General features: G+C 40.3%; 1 protein-coding gene across 1 annotated transcript in view; it reads right to left on the bottom strand.

The window, feature by feature from the left end:
• The window catches only part of col14a1a (collagen, type XIV, alpha 1a), a 102491-nt gene that overhangs the window by 73586 nt on the left and 6688 nt on the right, over positions 1 to 22217 (bottom strand). Inside the window, exons 3-11 of the mRNA XM_028424636.1 lie at positions 19494 to 19610; positions 16977 to 17126; positions 16776 to 16871; positions 2649 to 2804; positions 2396 to 2515; positions 2127 to 2291; positions 1832 to 1996; positions 1013 to 1164; positions 35 to 164 (exon numbers count right to left, since the gene is read on the bottom strand). Coding sequence (XP_028280437.1) covers positions 35 to 164; positions 1013 to 1164; positions 1832 to 1996; positions 2127 to 2291; positions 2396 to 2515; positions 2649 to 2804; positions 16776 to 16871; positions 16977 to 17126; positions 19494 to 19610 — 1251 coding nt within the window. The remainder of the gene's footprint in view (positions 1 to 34; positions 165 to 1012; positions 1165 to 1831; positions 1997 to 2126; positions 2292 to 2395; positions 2516 to 2648; positions 2805 to 16775; positions 16872 to 16976; positions 17127 to 19493; positions 19611 to 22217) is intronic.

Genomic DNA, 22217 nt, shown 5'->3' with positions numbered 1-22217 from the left:
GAACAATTCTGCATGTGTGTAAGAATAAACTTACGTGTTGTTTCCAATCCTCTCAGAGCTTCACTCGCCTCGTTTGCATAAACAGCAAATACAGCCAGCTGGTACTCAGTGAGGGAGCTGAGATGCTGTAGCACTACAGAAGTCTCACTGCCGGCCACTACAGCCTGAGGTGAAGGAGGGAGAATAGATGGATGGAGGGGGCACCAGAGTGAGGAAATGGATGGGAAAAGGAGAATGGAGTGGGGTAGCGGGACAAAGAATGGCAAGGGAAAATGGAAATTGGGGCAATAAATGAGAAGAGATGAAAATGATAAATGGAGGAGAAGAAAGAGAGAGGAAGAAAGGGGAGGAAAGAGAGATTAAAATGGGAAAGGAGAGAGGAAGCACCATCGATTTATTGAATGGGATAAAGCACAAACGACTGGAGGCTAAAGAATATTTCCTCATTCTGAACTGAGAGGATGACAGTTGTGATAAAGATTAGGTCCACAGTAAGCCAGCTGGAAAGGTCTCGTCACACGGCTCCAGAACATCTGGTCCCTGTAAACCCAGCTAAGCAAAAGATTTAATGGCTTCTGTGGTCAAATGTTCTGGAAAAATCAAGCAGGTGCCTGGATCCACAGCACTATCATTTCTAGTGAGCCTTCATAACCTGAACGGATGTTCTGGGGAGTTGTGAATGGAAGGATGAGAACGAGAGGTATATATGAGTGAGTACGACCAGCGTCTCAAGGAAAAACTGATCTCAATCTATAAGCCTGCTCCATCCCAGATAACTCTCACTGGCGTCGTAAATATGATGGAAACGAGTAGGGTGCCCATCTCACTCTGCTCGGACCGCAGTACTCTTCCTTTGGCTTCAGCTTTTAGATAATACTGACTGTCAGATTCTTGGAGCTGTGTGTTTAAAATAACATACATATCTTTTAAGTTAAATTAATTATATAGGTGTGACTATATTCTCTGATTCTCTGATATATTCCTGATTGATGTTGTCGACAAAGAAGCGTACCTCCTGTGGTTCTCCTCCCTGTACTGGATAATACACCACTCTGTATTTCTCGACATTTCCGGGGGCATGGCTCCATGAGACCCGAAAGCTCCGGGCTGTGACCTCTGATGTCACCAGGTCGTGCGGCGTTCCCATAATCTCTGGTGTTTGTTCTGAAAGAAAACCAGAGGAAAGAGAGGGATAAGCAAACGGACTGCATCAAATAACTCTGACAGGGAGAATGTTTTAAGCAGGAATCTCACAAACACTGAGGATAATAGTAAGGAAGACAAAAATTTAATCAAAACACATGAACATAGAGGAGCATGAAGAAGATCATGCTTAGCTAACTCAAGCTATGTTCAAAACATCAACTACAACGGCGTGATATTTTAAAATTTATCTATTTAACGGTTGTAACAATGTGAAGAAGCTGCACATGTATTATTAACCCTTTTGTATTGTCTGGTATGAGTTGTGTTAAGCTTGTTCAGCCTGTTTTGACTCGCTTAATGAGGAAATTCATTATTATCTGCAGTTGTTTTCACCATTTAAACACAACAACAACCTACAGATGGTGATAAAATCTTCATTCCAAAGTCTTCACAAAGGCCTGTGTTTTAGATGGAGTGATTTCCCCTCATGAACAGATCAGTCAAAGCTCGGCTTGAAAGTGCTACTTCTACACTTTCTTTCAGTGTGAGGGGCAATTACCCTCATAATAATACAATACTGACCTGTCAGCTGGCCACCCTCTGCTTTTAATGTCCACATCAGTCCACACGCAAAGACACAGGAACCCTAAAAAATTGGCTTTAACTATACCACTTTTTTTCTTACTCTGCTTGATGTCTTTGTCTTGCTGCTCCACTTGTTCACACACTGTTCGGGTTAGTCCCTCCACTATGGAGCTCATGATGTTGAAGTCAGCCACGTTGTAGACATGAGTATCATCAGGCTCGGAGGCGATGGAGCGCAGCTCATTCTCATCGGCATTCTTTACACCTGGACAAAAACAAAGGACACATGTATGAATGTTAGCAGATAGCTGACTGTCAGACAACAGACAGTCCATCTATACATGGCACAGCACATTGCTAAAGTCTACAGATCTCATGCCCATGTCAACTCTCACCAATAGCGAACAGTTCAACGCCGGTGTTCCGCAGGGTTTCAGCTGGTGGAATGACATCATCCTGGGACTTCCCATCCGTGATAAGGATTCCAATCTTGGGAATACCGACCCGTGAGCCAGATTCTGGCTTGAAGCAGTTCTCTAATATATAAGTTAATGCAAGACCTGTGCACAGAGGAGCGAAGGAGCAATGAAGAAAATCAGATTTTGTGGAGCAATCAGAATTCATGCTTGAAAAAAAGTAAAGTAATATTAGTGAGATTGAGTGCCTGTGAGAGTGTTTCCTCCTTTGTAGGGAAGGTTCTTGACGGCATCAATAACAGCATCTTTAGTTGAGAAAGTATTTAGATGCCACTCGATCCTGGGATCTCCACTATATTGAGCCAGACCTGGAAATAGACATTTACACGTACATACAGAGTCAAGTTTTTATTATTCTCTCAAACAAAGAGTAATATGATGGCTGATCCAGGCAGCCATATTGGTCTCATGGTGTATCCATCTGTTCAAGAGTTGACCTACCTATCCTTGTCTTATCGATGCCAACATCAAAAGCATTGACCAGGTTTTCCAAGAACATACGGACCAGCCTGAAGTTGATGCGGCCAATACTCCAGGAGCCATCCACCAGGATCACAATATCTGCAATGGCTTCAGTGTGGCACACAAACTGATCAACTAAGAGAGAGGGAGGAAAGGAGAGACAGACAGCATAAAGTCAAACTGACCACAGCCACAGCACAAACACATAAAGAAAAAAACAATAAAATGTCAATGAAAGACAACTCCCATGGTGCATTACTTTCCATATGTGGGTTTATAAGCCAAAAACAAAACACAATAAAGGCACAACTCAGACAATTTCAGGATTTCTTTATTGAACAAAACATAAAACTAAAAGTAACAGACACAATAAAAACACTGAATTCATCCATTTCCTTAAAAACACCATCAATGGCCAAAAACTGACAAATCTGTGGTGTTTCTTCATAGAACCAATCTCTGAGCAACATATTAGATCTTAAGGGAGTCTCCACAATGCATAATTAGATGACCCCTCTAACATAAGCACATACCTCCATTATTTCATTCATTGGAATTCCATAACTGCTTATCTTGTCGTCCTGCCTAGCATCACATCGTGAAAATGAATGTGCCCACTTAAAGCTGCATCATAAATCACTTTCCTGTCGACAAATGTAATTGTGAATAATTCAGAACATGCTGATAAGGTTGAACATTCATATCTTAATGAAGAAAAGCAGTGAAAAAAAGACTGCTGACTGCAGGAGATGCGAGTTATTACTTTGTGTTTAAACAATTAAGGCACAGAATATGGACTGCAGTGATACCATATGAGTCCATACAGATGATTTAGTGGTGTTTTTTAACATCTCAGTGAAGTCAGCAGAGAAAAATGTAGTTTAGTGCTCATTTGAAAATGGACTAATATTTATTATGCTACCTGTGCTGTTCATATTGTCATCTCAGACAAACACTTGAGATATGAATTAACAGCAGAGAAGATCCGCCTGCAGGTATTTGCTTCAATAAGTGATTTTGCAGACAGTCTTCTGTCTGCTGCCTTTGTCCATCTGAGTGTTTGAAGTATCAGTCTACTGCCAGCAGCACACGAAGGACAGGAGGGAAGACAACAAGGTCAACAGAAGTAATGATGAAGAGAAGAGAAGAGAAGAGAAGAGAAGAGAAGAGAAGAGAAGAGAAGAGAAGAGAAGAGAAGAGAAGAGAAGAGAAGAGAAGAGAAGAGAAGAGAAGAGAAGAGAAGAGAAGAGAAGAGAAGAGAAGAGAAGAGAAGAGAAGAGGCTTGCTTCAGGAAAAATGGCAAAAGGCTATGAGGCCAAAGACCATAAATATGATTCTTACAAAACAAACAAGGATGGCCTTTAAGAAAGTCCAAGGTTAAAGAACATTGTGAAAGAAAAGCAACTAAGCACCAGAAGGCGTCTATAAAAGCAAGGAAGAAAGAAATAAGGGAGTAGCCAGTTAAAAAGTGTGAGACGGGATTAGTATTTATAGTAACTGTTGTTAACACTGTGGCTGAAAAGAGAGGTGAGGGAAGAGGCAGTCTGAGAGACACAGAGAGAAGAGGGGTACTGCTGTATGTGAACAGCCATCAAGACTGATGGAGGAGGTGGTAAACAGGATTAGAGGGTCGGTAATTACAGCTAATTACAGCTCACTGACCGTTCTCAGATCTATTGTTGCTAGTGTGGTGAGAGCATGGACCAGGCGAACTGCTGGTGTTTTACATCTGAACCAATAATCAAGCTTGTCCCCGTCCTTCACATTACTCCGGCTGACAGCCAGTTTAGCTTGATATAAAGGGGCTCTCTTCCCGTCCACAGATCAGTTACTCCATCCATTCTCATTTAGGTGGGAAAATGGATAAGCTTACATGCCATTTGGGTCAGATATAAGAGAGTTTTAGTTAAATATGCTTTGATTTATGTGATTTTTTTTTATTCGTTTCAGCAGCCTGTCTCAATTTGTTTAAAGCTGAAGCTGAAAACTTCAAGTTTTAAACTGAAGTTAAAATCTGATTTACAGTGACAAGAAGAAAATAAACAGCACAAAAAATGGGAGCAAGTGTAGACAGAAAGTCAGAGTTGAACATACAGTCCCACACATCCAAGTTTTCCTCCCAACAATAGATTTCAGAGAGAGTGTTTCTTTTGCGTTACTACTGTATTCACCAATACCAAAATCCCTCAACGCTGCTCTCAACCAGACAACAGCAGGCTGGTCAAAGGTTTCTCTGCTCCTTATAAGCCCCATCTGCCTTTTTTTTCTTCTTCTCCTCCTCTCCTCTACCTCTTTCCGCCCTTTATCTCCCTGTCTGGCGCCTATGCTGTGGGTCAGAGTGCAGCTACTGGGGTGCAGTGGGGAAACTGTGTGCGCACATGGCACATGGGAAAGAGAAAGAAAATCGAAGATAACTGATGCAGAAAAAAACAATACTGACTTCAAGGTAAAATGTGTTTTGTTCTACAGTGAGTGCTTTCTCTCCTTCCATATCCACCTCTGTGGCCTGTATAGGCCGACTGTGTTCAGCACAGAGATTCCACTTTACTGTTGCAGCTAATCTGTTGGTGTTTTTGCTTATCTGTTCAAGAAGGAACAGAGGTTTTAGAAAATGTTTACATACATTCATTAATTGTTTTAACAGTTCTACAGAAGAGGTGACAATTTAATGTGATGCTAAAGATGGACATCATATCTGTTCCTCACATTGTAGTTTCACTGTCCACTAATATGTCATTTATATCAGAGGATTGTTTTGTTTTCTTCTCTCTGCTGGTGAGTGTGTTACAGCTCAGCCAGCTATTGAAGCTCAGCTGTAAAACAGACTATTGTATTTTTAACTACTTTGCTGAAGTATTGTGATTTTTTTTTTTACCATGGAAACTGAGCAGGTCTGTGTACGTCCTGATGTTGTGGTGGGATCTTGATTAGACCCGTAATCACAGCTTTGTTTGTATGTAAAAATATAAAATAAATTTTAATCTCAGAAATATTTAATTAAATAGTCGAACTGTAAAAAACTGTTTTATGGATCAGTGATGCCACAAAACTGCATCACTCATTCACCTGCACAGTGATCAAACAAACTGCATGCAGGAGCTAAGCTTAGCCGAACACTGAGGCATCCAGCCAGGCTGAGAGGTAATGTTGTTGTTTTCTATAATTATAAGTAATATGTGTACAGTTAACATAAGGCTGTAAACATGTTTCTGCATGTTTCTCATTTTAACAGGGATTGTTTTAAGATTCTTGATGGAATTCTCAGGGGACTTCACTTCATTTGTGAACTCCAAGGATTACTGCGCCTATTTTCGAAAGTAAGCATTCTCCTATAGGAGACATGTTATTTGTCTTGGGTTACTTTGCTACATGTCACATTATAGATTTTTTGCTTATTTGGCCTATTGCATTCATTGTCTATCAATCAATGTCTATCAAGAATTTGAATTGATTTTTGAGGATGGCTGAACTGCACCTGAACCTTATTTGCATGGAAGCTCATGATTAAAAAAACAGGTATTGATTAAGAGTATTTAATTGTGAGCACACAGTTGGACCTACACCAACTACAAATGGCATGCAAGCATTTGACTGCAGTGTCCACCTGTTGTCCACCTGGTGTCCACGAGAGAGACAGTGGGAGAGAGACAGAGAAGAACCGATGACATTTTACAACTTGGAGCCCTCACTGCTGTCTGCAGAGCTGTGGGAAAAAGTGCGTGGCTCCAGGACAATTGAATTAACTTGTGTGGGAGTGGAGTAATGGGTATTAAAATGTGACTGCAACAATAGAAGCCACTGTTGGCTGCAACATCTTAGAGAGCAGAGACAGGCATGCAGCGACAGAGACAGCGAGCAGCAATGAAAGAGAGAGATTGTCCAGGGTATGAGAAGCAGTTAGCATTTGTAACATAAACACAAATAATACACACACAGAGGTTTAGAAACAAAATGCTCACATGCTGTAGGCTACATCTTATCCTCAAACAGCCCAGATTAATTAAACTGAAGCAGATTGCTTTGTAATCTCCTTCTCCAGGGAACACGCACGCTCAAACTTATAGCAGGGAGAGTAATAAATACACAAACAAACATCGCACACCTTCACATACACATTTATGTAAACTTTTACACCCCTCCCCTCTCCTTCTCTCCTCTCATTAACAGTAGCCGGCCTTGATTTATTGCTGACCTCTATTTAGCCGGGGATCAGACAGAGAGTGCTGTCATTTCAATCTCTCTCTCTAGTTAAGTTTTATTTCCCCCGCCGCTGTGATTGTGTTTCAGCGTCTGGAATTAACATCGAGGACGGTGACAGGCATACGGATAGATGATAGAAGCAGTCAGTCAGTCCCCACATCAGTGAGAACCCTTTTCTTCTATTCTCTCAGGCTGATTCCCCAGGTGCTTTTAGAAGAGTACTTCACCTCCAAGATAAGGCTAATTCATTGCAAAAATAATTGGACACTTATTCCCAAACAGTTTAACACAAGTTGATATGTTTCATTTAGATCTATTACTATTACTATACTCAACACACTAACTGCAGCAAAAAATGAAAATGAAATATTATTAATATGAAACTCAAAATATAACTTCAGGATGAATAAGTACCATTCCCCCTGCCTGCTGTTTATCATGTAGAATCTGATGCGTTCATATAAGCAGTTTCCTGCAACTTGTGGCAGAAAATCCCACTTTAAATCAATGCAGTCTGTTCCTTTCCACCTTGTTGGCTCATGTGCTTTAAGTGCTCGAGCAAACTAAGATGAAACGTATGCATAGCATTCAAACAGACAGCCACAAAGACCTGGCCTTTTATTTAGTTATCTAAAGGATCATAAATATTGCAGCAGTGATGAGTTTTTTTGGGGTTTGGTCTCTGTACACCACCACTCCGAACACTGAACAGTGTGAGTGAAGTTAAGACTTGCTGCTTTAGGTTCATTCAGGAATTATAGTCAGTTTTACACACACACACACACACAGTTTTGGTGGTGGTGGTGGTGGTGCATTTGGTGGGTGTTTACCAGAACTCTCAGCATCAGGTATGAAGAGGGGTCTGTGCAAGTGAATGACAGCAGCATTAGTCTAGAAAAAAACCTCTTCAGAAAGACAGCAAATACACAGAGGGGCCGGTACAAGTGTCCTTTCACAGCATCTAATCAAGACAAGAACACACTGGGATAGGTAAGCATGTCACTGTCAAGGTCTACAGTCCAGAGATTCACTACAAGGTGCAAACCGCTGGTCAGACTCAAGGACAGAAAGCTAGAATATACTTTGTCAGAAAACACCTGAAGAAGCCTGCCCAGTTCTGGACTAAGTCTCTTTGGACTGACTGAACCAAGATAAACCTGCAGCACAATGATGGCAGCTCATGATCCAAAGCATAGAGTGTACAGATTCAGACTTTCTGTTAAGTGTTAGCTAAATGCTGTAAAACGTATATAGCTTCACATAGCAGACAGATAATGACACAAAACATACAGGTACCCAGAGGGAAAAGAACTGGGATATTCTTCAGTGGCCAAGTCAGTCACCTGATCTCAACCCAACAGAGCTGAAGACAAGACTGAAGGCAGGAAGAGCCACAAACAAGGACCGGCTGAAGGCAGCTGCAGTAAAGGCCTGACAAAGCTTTTCAAAGAAGGAAACTCTAAATTTGGTCACATCCATGGGTTCCAGACATCAAGGAGTCGATTGTTTTCAGTGAAATGTACCTGTACATGTATAAAATGGAATTACTCATTTCTGTGGGTATATATTACGATGAAGTAATATGAACAAAACCTCCAGACACAGAAGAATAAATATCAATAAAACAAAGTGCAGACTGCTTGGAAACAGAGAAATAAAAAAGTATAGGTGGACTGGTTCAAGAAAAATCCTGCCTTTGACCACAATTGAACCCCAGAGCTGTTTGAACCTGCCTTACAACAGCAATGGCGCACAAGAGCTCCAAAATAAGACTTTCTTTGTTTTATGAGCGTGTTTATTCAGTCAGGAAACAGGCAGATTGATACGCCTGTCGTTTGCTCAGTGGGCTTCAGTGTAACTCAGACAAACTCAGCCAGGCTCATGCATTCATTTTCATCTGTGAGACCTGTGGGGGCCTACGTGAGAGTAAGTAGTGTGATCCACTGGGTTTTGAGGTGTAATCCGACAGCTGTTTTCAGGCGGTTTGTATCGTTCCACCAGAGACCTTTCCCTGCTTGGCCTCCTGATCTTTAATCCACTGTCTTGTTCAGTTCCACTTCACTGAATACACAAACGTACCGACAGCACATGCACTGTAATGTATGCTGGAAGCAACACATGGCCTATAAACACTCCTGCCCTGCCTTTCTGTCTTGTTTCTTCAGATCTACCTGTCTCTGTTTGCCACTTCTTTTCTTTCTGTTTGCCTTTCTCTAATCTCTCCATCAGGAACACACACACACACACACACACACTTGTTGAAATGTGTCAGTTTATATTAAAAATCAGTTTATAAAGCTGTGCAGCTCTTATCCTGTCTGGTTATTTTTTAGCCCTGTGCACACATTTTAAGATCCTTAGACATAGGTGTGGTACTAGAACCAGGCTTTTTTGTGACCTTTCAATACAATACTAGCTTAATTATTAATTCCGCAGGACAGACTGCAAACTAGCTCAATCACCTCTTTCACTCAACTCCCCTTTTTTTAGGATTTGGTCTTAGTCAGGCACAAGCTACTATTTGTTTGATGGATGTATACATTTATCAGCTCAAGGGAGAGAAACTAAGCCAACAAACTGTGTAAGGACGATTTACTGCAGTTAACCCGGTTATTATGAGCTATTGGAAAATCATGGTAAATTATGCAAAACAGAGCTTGTATTCCACAAATGAGAAAAATATCTGTCATTTAACCCTGAATACACCAAAACTATGGGGGGAAGAGGGGAAGGTGAATGTAGAGGGAACAAAGAAGTATGTAAAAGAATTTAATAGGCAACATGTGATACAGCAGGTACGAGACCTCTGATGGCTGAACTTAATCAAATACACCCTTTGTTTTGGTGCTTCTTAAGTTTGGCCCTCAAATGTATAGACATTGGTTGCCAAGGCAACATCACCAGCTAAGACAGAACTCAAATAAAAAACAAACTGCACTCCCTCTTCAATGATTGTGTGAAACAAAAACAAACGGAACCTTTATTGTCCTCCATCTTCTTCTCTTTCCTCAGGCTGCCCCTATTCTACATTAGAGCTCTGTCTTAAACAGATCTAAGAACATCAAATATAGTTTTTGGTTACCTGCAAAACGGAGAAGGGACAGCAGCTTAACACAGCCAATAGTACAGTGTCCCATGAAGATGGGAGCCATAGCAGAAAAAACAAATCAGGGCCAAAGTGGACGCTAATTATTCTAATTGACCTCTGCACTTAAGAAGTCCTTGCTGCTAATGACCAAAATGCCATTCACACATCCACACACACACACACACACACGCTCGTTAACTACTGTCATCGAATTAGCTCAACTCACCCGTGAACCTTCCCTCTCTAAATAGAGGACAAGTACAGCAGCCTGGTTACCACACACACACACACACACACACACATCAAAATAAGCAAATGCTGATCTGCTCCTAAGTCTCTGAGCAGACGTCCAACATGTGTGGAGATTTTTCTTTACTTTAGCAAGACTAATTTAGTAGTTGGAGGATGTCCAAAACAAAGTGTGAAAACAGGAGTTGTGATGATGGAAAAAAAGACGAGATGAGACAAATGGAGACAAAACATACATTTACCTGACTTCACTCATTGTCACCTCACTTTTCATTCTGGTTTATTTTAGTACTGGTTTCTTTTTAACACTGTCCTTACTTTGCCTTTCATGGACCACCTCTTAATGAAACTGTGCATTTTCACATTAGTCACATCATTACTTTCATATCACGTCTACAGCATCCATTTTAAATGTCTTGGAGCCTTTCATGCTCTTAGCCATGACATACATATTTGGCTCGTTTTGTTCTCAAATGGAAAGAAGTGATGTAATGTTAAGAGCCGTTCAAAGGAAATGATAACATCCCTCATGAGTTCACTTGTGGCCTGCACATGCTTGTATGGCCCAGACTGTATTTGTCTCCTTTCATTTGTGGTATCAGTTTCCGTCTCTCTCTAGCCTATTAGTCAGTGTAGCTGTGCATCACCCTGGCCACAAACATTTGACATGTTGTGTGTCCACTGAGCATCACGCTGACTGAACGATGAGGGCCAGAAATTAAATTAAATAGAGAGCAAAATGCACAAAGAATAAGGAAGTCTATAACTGGCAATGCAAGAAACTAATAGGACAATAAATAAAGTGAGGCACACAGCCACTAAGAGATGGAGAGATTTAGACTAAATGAATGTTAAAGCTGGGAATTAGCCAGGTGATAAATATAGAGAGATGAACAACCACACAAACACACATATGTGCACACCTAGCTACAAAGTGCCACAGCTGAAAATAAATGATAATGTTAGGAATTAGGGCTGGCTATAAATATAAACCTTGCTCTCCAGGTGTGTGTTTGTTACCCTTAGCTGAGGTGATGGATACTAAAGGACTCACTCTCCCTCTCTTTCTCCCTCTCATTGCCAGCGTGGTGAATGTCAACAGAATCTCATTGGCCTCCAGCTCAACTTTAACTACACTGGTCCCTTGGGTTCAATCTGTGTCTGCCTGTGTGAGCGCTGCATTCAAACTTCAGTCAGGGAGTGAGGCAGGCAACACTCCACTTATATCCTGTTAGGTAATATTTATTAAAAGAGGCACCACGGCATGGAGGAAAGGGAGACGCTTCTGCCCATTACTGCCCAGTGATTTCCTCTCTTCCATGTGTGCTGCTAGCCTGGTACTCTGATTGGTTTATGTCAAGACACATGCTCTCACTAAACAACAGGAACAGCCAATTTATTCCCTCTATAATGCACAGTATGGGTAGAGTTAAAGAGAGGAGGCACTGGACAAACTCCAGACTCTGACTCATTTGGACTCTTCACTTTACTTTTACATTCTGTTTGATTAGGCATCAAAACTAGTTTGGGGTAAAATCATAATTTGACACACACACACAAACTCACCTGTCTAAATAACAGCTGCTATTATAGTAGAAGCATTGTTTAGGGTCAATTTCCAAAGAACATATAATACTATCCTGCACAAGGGGCCACTAATGGATGTGTTCCTCCTTTGTTAAAGAAAACACACATATATAATATTATCTGCTTCTTAATGACAGCTTTGAATGAAATAGGAATAAGCTAACCATTAATATATAATAAAAGCAGACACTGAAAGCAGAACCTTTGTTTTTTTTCAACATGTCAATAATTGCTTCTATTGGACAGGTAAAAGGCACAGAGTGGCCTGTAGATACTCCATCATGCTTTCTGTTGCAAGAATGAGTGTGTTCTATAAAAAACTATAACAAACTAATCTTTGCTATTCAGAGTTAAATAATCTATAATAATGATTCTTGAGGTGAAAATGTTTGGAATAATGTTCTCTGGGTCAACTGAATGAACAGAGATGGCAACCTCATGAACTGATGTCATTTAATAGGATTACACAGTATTTGCTTTGCCTCTTCTTCAGTCCAATGTGGAAAGAGTAGATGTTGATGTTTTGACACTTTGGACCGTGACAATAAAGTGTGTCAAACACTGAGACATTTTCTAAGGAAGCCAATTGATTAAGGAGCCCTGAGAGAGCTTTTTTTGTTGGCACAGATGAACCTGTCAGAAATAAGTGGAAAGTGAACGCATGACAAGCTTTACTTGGCATTCTGCTGACATGGGGCCGAGCATGTTTTGTTTTTTTATTTATTATCGTTATTCTGCCATAATTCAGTGGCCACAATGAGCCGACTGCTTGAGCTGCTTTCTTTCATGAAGATTAGAATAAATCTGTCCTGATGTCATCATGAGCAGATTTACATCAGTGTCCACAAATGAACATTTACTCAGACAAGATGAACATTTCTAAGATAAATGTGAATCTACATGAGGCAGTGGAGACAGAAACAAGACCAGATGGATCAAGCTTAACTTAAAGGCACTTTGTGTTATCTCAATACAACATAACACACAAAAAAGTAGACTTAAAGGCACTTAGTGAAGGTCTTCTTCAGTTGCTAACCTGCTGAGATCTCATTATCGATGCAGGAGTGACACACACATATAGATATATTTATATTTTTCTGCTTTATGATTCACTCATCTCCTGCCATTTCCTCTCTCTCTCTCTCTCTCTCTCTCTCTCTCTCTCTCTCTCCGTCCTCTCATTCATATAAAAAGATCTTCTTTTTGAACAGTGATCAAAGCTCCAAATATGTTGCTGTGTTTAATTTACAATCATCACTTATAAAAGGAAACATAGTAGGTGTTCTGTGTATTTATAATTAGGAGCTGGAGATGAGGATGAAGCAATTGCTCCAGGGAGATAATGTGGCTCTGATGGTTCTCATTAGGACAGAATAAGGAACCACTTCACTAATTTGCCAAAAAAAAATTCTGTCAATAAACAAACTTCAAGCAAATAACTGACTAACTTTATTTGGCTGAGTCAGCAGTAAACTGTCTTTACATTTTACCACAGTCTTAGTTTTACTACAGTGAACCTGAGCAGTTTTGTCCTACCCTGCACAGTAGTCTTAATCCTGAGAAAATATTTAGGTTATATTGACCACAGACAATGACACAGCAAAAAGTCAGACACTTCAAATGAGAAACGGATATTCAAGGAGAAAGAGGAATTCTCTGCACATCGTCCAGCGGTGAGCAGCTGAATCCGCTGGACTGATTTAGAGGCTGTGAAAAATGCTTCAGCCTTCTCTCCAAACTCAGAGTCCCTGACTGATGATTCAAATCATTGACTTTTAGGGTGCAGACCTACAAATGACTGGCATCCAGATTATATGGAGAGAACTACAAACCAAGGTAAAACATCTATTAAAAGTCTTTCCTGTTTGCTGCAGAGTGAGTCAATGACTTCCCAAGAGCAGACAGAAAACGAGTTTCTCTTAAAGCTCCAACAAAGGACTGTCTGTATTTAGTTCAGAGCAGCCGATGCTTATGCTCTGCAAGATGTGGTGAAGTAATTTGTCGAGTATCTTTAGAACAAAAGTGGGTGGCTATAAGGTGGTTCTGTCACCTAGAGCTGAGGAAGTTTCATGACACTTGCTTCAGTTGAAGGAATAAGCACATCTGTCCAGTCTGCTTCAATATGATCACAAACACAGTCACTTATGCACTCGAATGATTTCCCAGTTGAAGTTGGTTCTATTTAGGGTTCTATCAGAGTAAACTGAAAAATAATTTATTTCACTTCAGGATGGAGGTGTGACACACTTGTGTACACACAGCTGGCTAGAGTGCAAAAAGATAACTGACTTGTCTGATGTCTGAAACGCACACGCAAACAACAGGGACGAGGTGGGAGTGTGAGCCAGCTGTTAATGAAAGGTTTTGTAAACAACCCACCCTGACATGAAAGGAAGCTGATTACTACTCTGGAACAAAGCGGTGATGGACTGGGTTAGCATTGGTAATACACACACACAAGCACAGGAAGACTTTTTAATACATCATGCAATGCCATGTCTGTGGAGCTCTGCAGGACACTGGTGTTATCGCGGTAGATAAACACACACACAGTGCATGATAGAGAGTCATACATTACAGCCCAACATAAAAGAGATTCATAGTGACACATTAGCATCACACTGTACACAAAGCTGCAGACACACACACCTACGGCATATCCCCAGAATTCTACTGAAACACAGCAGGATGTTATTATAATCCTTAACAGGTAGGAGGCAGAACACCCAACAAGGTCACCTCTGAGGCATTGAATGGTGAATGACTCTGATAACAACAGACTGAAGGAAATCCAGCTTTATAATCTGCCTACAAACAGGAAGGAGGAGGAAGAGGAGGAGTGTGATAGAAAAAAACAAGAGAGCATCAAAGATCTAAACCTTTGTGAGTGTGTGCATGGGTTCACTGTGTGAGCTCACATGAAATGATTTTTTGGTAATTTTGGAACCAGATGTGCTGCCACAAAGGCACAGCTGGAGCTGGGTCTATTACTAAAAACAATTACAGCCTCAGTGCCTTAACACATGGTGTTGTTCCCTGCAGTTAAAGTATGCACAAATCTAAAGTAAACATGGCATTTCTAACACAGTTAACACTTAACATAATTTAATAAACAAGTGAATGGTTGGCTGATGACAGATAAGATGTACATAAAGATGGAGATGGAGAAGTCATGAGATGACAAAAGACAGATCAAATGGCTCCTGGATACAATGAATTAAAGACAAGGACAAAAGAGTCTGTTTTATGAACTGCTGCTGGAACTGATGCCTGACATATACAGATAACAACAGAGCAGGACGACGGATCACTGCAGGAAGGAGTGACACTGAGACTGTTGCTGACAAAATTATGAGTTAGGTGAGCAAAAAAAAGTGCGTTTCAAGTGTAAGATTGTGGGTCTGACTTATTAAAATGTGATTGGTGAATGTGACATTTGGTGACTCAGATTACAATTTGTTTGCAACAAAGGACTACAAAATCTGCCAGTACAACATGCTGTATGTTAATGTTTGATAAAAGTGTTTAAATGCTTTTTGTACGGGTGGTTTAGTGACCAGCATTTAATGTAGAACGCAATGCAGGTGCGCCTATCACATAATTTGTTTGTTGCAAAGCAGACACTTTTCTGTTGAATGCATGGAGTTGACATTATCGTCAATATTAAATCTGTGATGTGTTTTCCATCCAAGATCCAATTTATTAGGTATTCATGGACATGAACGGCTCAGTGAATCTCTGACTGTGTGTATATTGCTCTCCTGCTCCATCAGCACTTATGAAGTGCACGTATAGCGTTACAAAGTACAACTATATGATGATATATAAGGGTTATAGTCCTTAAAAACGATGACACACAGTTAAATGAAGGCTATATCAAATAATCTAAACCTTTTAGCGCCCTATGACAAATGATGGCCCACGCAAAACCAAATAATATGCCAGCCTAAAGCGTGTGTGCTTAAATAATAAGCATCCTTCCAAGGAGTAATGAGATTCCGCCTTTGTGAACACTTTAGGCCAGAAAACGCTGGTTAAAAAAACTAAAGTTACAGAGAGTGATGTTTAAAACTTGTAAAAACAATCACATTTACAAATCAGCAGCAGTTAGAGCATCCCAAATTTAGCCACAAGCATCCTTCATGTCTGAGTCCGATCATTACCAGCTCCATCTTTGTCTCACACGCACACACAGATACACATATTACCACAATCAATTATTCTAAAGCCAAACAGTCCTCCCTGAATGCTTGTTTATGGGAGAGAAATCAGCAGATAGAGGACAGTTTCTGTGCATTTTCAGCCCCAATAAAGAAAATTAATGCATTCTCCTCCTCTCTCACATTGCATTGAAAAGAGTTTGAAATATTAGCCATTTAAATATGTGGACATTAACGCTGCCAACTGAAAGAACATCTTGGTTTTTAAAATAAACAGACAAAAAGCCAGACGTTCTGTACGGGAGGGGGGGAACGGAGGGGTGGGGATCAAATTAACGGGCAACCACACAGACACCAGCGAACAGCGTAGGTCACTCGTCTAATATCAGGAGGTACGGTCGTAATAAAAATAAAGTTTCCACAAATCACAGCTTTGAATGATTCAGCAGTGAGGCATAGATGGTTTTGGCTGGGACTTGTTGGGTAAGTAGACCACCAGGCTGACGTCTGCATGCTCTGAAAGGTGGATTTCACTGTTACGCACAAACGCTGCATGGGGGAAACACTTCAGTCTGATCCAAGTGGACATGGACAGACAGCCAGACTGTTTTTTTGGTTTTTTGATCTGTGGAGCTCGTGTAAAAGGCGGCACGAACGGTTGTTTTTCCTACCTCCAAATATCACTATGGCAACGAACTGGAGGACTCTTTTAAGCAGAGTCCTAGTCATCAGCTTTGTTCATTTTATTTATATGCTCTTGTGAGCGCAAGCTTTGGATCGGCCTCCTCTCATGGAAACAGTGTTTGTGTGCGTTTGTCCTACCTCCAGAGATCTCGTTGGCATCCTCAGGAGGTACAAGTGATTCAGTCAGCCTCTGCTGCTCAGTCTTGTCTCTTCCATCAGTCTCACCTCTTTCACCTGCAGCAGATAGAACTGATTAATCACATGTTTTCTAATGAAATAATAAAAAAACATCCCTTTCTGACAGAAATTCAGCAGTTAATAGAACGGCAGTAAACCAACCTTTATATATATATCTGCCCAGGAGTGGTCTGCTCTGCTCAGCACCACTGACAGCAATGACACTGAAAGTGTATTCTTTAGAAGGGTTGTAGTCTGTTATCAAGACTTTTGTGTCAGATTTAGACACTATGACCTCCTTCTGCTGACCACCTGACAAACAGAGGGAGGCAAACAGACAGAGAGGCAGAGGTTAAAGGTTTAGATCCATGTTGTTAATTAAACGTTGCTCAGCAAAATATTAGTATTCCCGAGTTATGTCAGGAGAAGAGCTGATTAAAATTCCCCTTTGTGAATGCAGGTAAACATTACATTCAAGGTCGAAATACTTCATTTATTTGCGTGCATGTTCTTTTATTTCTGTCTTTGTGAAAAAATACAGTTCATTTTCAGACAAATCGGATGCAAACAAGAAAAATCAAGACATTTTTATTAATGAATGCGTTCATTTGTTCTCACTTAGAGTTCTGGGTGACCCATAGTCGATCCTCACAAAGAAACAATAGTGAGTGTGAGTGTGTGTGTCCTCTCTTCAGCCGTTAATCTCCATCGAGCTAACAGTTCACATTATCACCTGTATTATCTTGACCTTGTAATCAATCTGGCCATCAATATAGTGTGTCTGTGTGTGTGTGTGCGCGTGTTTCCCTCCTCAGCTTTGTCCCTGTACACTGATGACTAATGACACCTGTGGGAAAGGCGAGATAAATCCCTCTGAAGGCAACTGCACATCAGCACATCTGCACATGAGGTAACTGCATTGATCAACTCCAGTTTGAAACTCAGCCGAACCAAACTGCTATCAATCAACCGAACATCAAGACCCAAGCTGAAGGTCAGGCATTCACCTGGTCACTATATGACAGCTGTTCCACACATTGAGAGTTCATATCTCAGAAAGATATCTTTAAATATGACTTCATGACTCTAATGAGTTCAAAAAGTTAATTTACAGCAGGAAGAAGTGTTCCTCTGTCAGCTGAGATGCTCACTTTAGATGATCAATGTGCAACAGGGGTTAATGGTAGCATCTAATTAGGTAATTACTTTACTCAGTTGTACTGCTTTATTCTGTTCGGTTCATGTGTGAATTTTGTAAATTCATATAAATCAATTCTAGTCTTATTTAGAATAGATTAAATTTTGTACTTGTTTTATTTTATCCTATTGTATCTTACCCCATGCATGCAAAGGCAAATTCCTAGAAATGTGAATCACTTACATGGCAATAAACCCAATTCTGATTCTAATTAAGAGCAGATTATTCAGTCCAAATTCATCCAAAATGCTGCTGCTGAGTTGGTTGGCATCTTGCATTGACTCATTTGAGGGTTCCAGTATATACTTTAGCAGATCACTCCTTAGTTAAACATGCTGACCATGGCACAAATGATTCCTCTCAATGTTCAGTTACATAGAATAAGAAGCTTGGCTCCGATGATTTTAGAGAATAAACAAAGGCATCTGGCAGTAATAACTACCACACTACTATGTATGCAGACACACACAGCACACACCATTAGAATTTCAAAGCTGCTGGCAGGCTTTAGTAATACTCATAGAATAAATTATGAATCCACCAGGCAGACAAACAGAAGCACTACTCGATGTGATAAGAAAATAGGAGAAACTGACAGGAGGTAATCTTTTAAATGATACATGCATTAAGAAAAAAAACACAGCAACTCGTCTTTGTTGGGAAAAGTGAATCATTATGCTCCAACCTAAAACCTGAATCCAGCTCAGCTGATTTTGCTCTTGGATGTTACGTTGAGCTGACAGGTTAGCTGCCACTCAGACCACCTGCTTTGTGATCTGTTTGCAAAAAGGACTGCAGCTGTTCTTATCAAGCTTTATGGAGTCTATGGTTCATCTGACTCCAGGACTCAGGACAGGTTCCCTCAGAAGACTTTATTAACCACACATAGATACAGTAAGGATGTTTTACTGCATTTGCTAAATGCCTTACTGCTGCACTCCACTCTGAGAAGGAAGTGGCCATAAATTGAAGTGTTAGTTCTCTTCACAGCCGACAGAAGCAGCAAAAAAAACTGCTTTCTTAAAAAGCGGTGTTTGCTGGAAAATGTTGTGTTGAAGTGCTTATTCATTTTTATTTCAACAGTGAGGGAGCTGACTGCAGTCTTCAGTGTGGCATTAATGGCAACAAAAGCAGGCCATAGACCTGTGCAGGACAAAGGCAGAAAATCAGGCATCCATCAAGCCAATAATCACACTCAGTAATAACCTGAGTATAGTTCCCATGCACCTATCAGTCAAATTTTTAAAATTTTGCTGACGAGCTCCACAGAAGCAAACTTGGCAGAAGTGCAGGGCAAACTCTGAGTCCGCCACATCTCTCAAGAGCGTAATCCCTTCAAAGAACTTTGATAAGAAAATTACATAATCCTTCCTGACAGACAGGAAATCCAGGTCATAATGGGACCCTTCATATAAAATTTCAAAGTTAAGCTGCACTTTGTCACGGAGGTTTTCTCTCTACATGTGCCTAAAACATCTTACCTGGTAGACTGTTGTAGAGAAACAAATAGCTGTCAAAGTCTCCTTTGGGCTCCTTCCATGAAACGAGCAGTTTGCTCTGGCTCAGCACTTTGAAACGAAGCCTCCTCGGAGCTGGAACTGAGAAAAAAAAAATCATCCAGTTGAATCAGCCTCAATAATGTGAGGAAATAATTAGAAATGAATAACATGTTGATAAAAGAGTATAATAATTACTAAAAAAAGTTCCCAGAGATCAGTCAACAAGAAGTCAGCAATTATAAGAAACCCAGACAACAAAATAAGAAGCAAACCGAAGAGGAAATGAATGAATGGTTGAACAGAAGGACACAGAGGCGCCAGCAAATTTCAATTTTAAACATTCCCACAACCATGAGAGCAACTCACAAAGCCGGTCAGCATGGTGCAGAGTTCAGCTTCAGCTCAGAACAGCATGAAACAGGTTTTTAAAAAGCAGAAGGAACCAGTCAAATTCTCTATATAGAATGCATCCTAAGGAAATAACTGCATTTTATTTATGTTACAAACCAGTGAAGAAATCATAATAAACGTGTCTGTGTGTGCTTCTGTGTTCTGCAGAATACAGTATAAAATGAAGAATGGTGACAGCAGCCATTCTCTGCATGAGCATGTGTTTGTGCAGGCTGTGGTTTCTCAAGCACAGACAGCACATTCTGCAGAATCACAGTGAGAAGGAGAGAATTTGACTGTTTCTGATCTACAGACAGAGAGAGGACAGCAAAGAAAAGTAGTATCACCTCAGATGAAAACAGAAGTCGCTGACATGAGCTTTATGTCACCATTTCACCGTTTAATATGTTATATTAGTCTATGTTAATCTGTTTCACTGTCATCCATAAATATGATGACGCTCCCAATGCAGAGCTGCGTTACCTGTCAGCACTCCTCGCACTCATATCAGACTGAGGATCATTCTATTGTTCAATTCATCAGTGATACATAGGACGCATTTTAGGTCAGGTTAAAACTCGTGTTGTTAGAATCAATGGTGTCTCGGAGAACTTTGGCACAGAGGGCCATGTTTTGAGTCAGGAAAATGTTGACACGTTTTGACTGATCTATCCCACTGGAAGCATACCCAGAGAACGAACAGCACACAAAATGTTAAATGTCAAAGAAGCCATTTAACCAAATGATCCAAATAATCTTTCAGTCTACAGATCACAGATCATAAGTGGACAAAGCCTGTTAGTCTAAAAAATAGAAGCCAATCAGTCTTTGAAATAACCAACAGGGGGCGTCTCCATTGGTTGCATAAAGACAAAGACTGTGGAAGTCAATAAGATATTAAGCCTACTCTTTACTCGACCTATGTTGCTAATGTATCGAGCCAGCTAATGATTGCATTAGCTAAAAATGTAGAGTTACCATACTCTGCTACAGTCCTTCCTTCTTCTAAACTCTCATAAAAACCAAAAAGACAACACAAATGCTAAAAATGGGCCTCTTCTTCACCAGTCAGACTGATACCCGCTGTGAGTGCTGACATGTGAAGACTGTGCATTGGGCATGAATGAGTGAGAATAACAGACATACTGTAGGTGATATGATGTTGACAAACCTGAGGTGTTCGGGATTTTCACTCGCAGATGAGAACAGACTTCCATCTTTCTCACGGAAAATCCCATTAAGGCCATAAATAGAAGTAACTGCAGCTTCCGAATCCAATTATTATATTGTGGAAAAGTAACAAATGATGCTGATGTTCATCTATCCAGGCTTTGTTTTATTTCTTTTTCCAAAATTATTGAAGTCAAAAAATGATATAAATGGTTGATTTGGCCTATTTTAGTAAATGTATACGTATGTATTTAGTAAATAAACACTACATTATTTAGATTTTATACATTTTTTTTTCTGCCTAAGCTCATTTTTAGTAGAAAATCTTAACTAACATTTGAACATTTCCTACTAAATATCCTCAAACTTTAATTGCTGGAACAAACTCATCGTGAACTTTTTATCAGAACATGCCGTTTGATCATTTTTGCATAGACAGAGTGCAACAATTCACAGATTTCTATTATGCTTATTGCTTTTTCTTAATCACACCATACCATTTAACAAATACTGCATATAATTACACTACACAATAAGAATCTATGAATAATTTAAGTGTGTGACAGAGGTGGGTAGATAGGTGAATGCAGTTGGCAGACAGGGCACTAATAACAGAGAAAATTACCTGGAATTCCTTGATCTTTTATTTTGCATGTCAATGACCACACACACACACACTGAATGAGCCTACCATTATCTTTTATGCTGTGAATGAATGTCAAGATCCATAAGTCGGGCGCACAACCACAGACAGCGACTATGATTAATGAATATGGACATAATAGCTGCAGATGCTGACAGAACATGAGGGTCTCTGGTATAAATTACACTTCACAAACCGACACGTCTGTTCATGTTTACTACTGTAAATATCATCCAAGAGCTGCATGCACACACTCTCTCTGCATCTAAGTGCCAAGATGCTTTTGTGAAATGCATTACACCCCCCCTCCATTCCTGTAATTTACAGATTGTATAGGACAACAGTATATTAGACAGTCCAGAGCAGTTTATCCGAAAGAGTAACACCACTGGAGTCCCCAGCAGCTACTCGCTTCTTGCCAGGTACTAACTGCAGCTCCAACCATTTGGCAGAACCTTTGCAGCTATTGCATAGCAACAACTTTCAGCTCCAGTAAATACTTA

The sequence above is a fragment of the Parambassis ranga genome, chromosome 16 (genome assembly GCF_900634625.1).
Source record: "Parambassis ranga chromosome 16, fParRan2.1, whole genome shotgun sequence".
NCBI classification, from domain to species: domain Eukaryota; kingdom Metazoa; phylum Chordata; class Actinopteri; family Ambassidae; genus Parambassis; species Parambassis ranga.
This window is presented reverse-complemented; position numbering and strand designations above follow the sequence as displayed.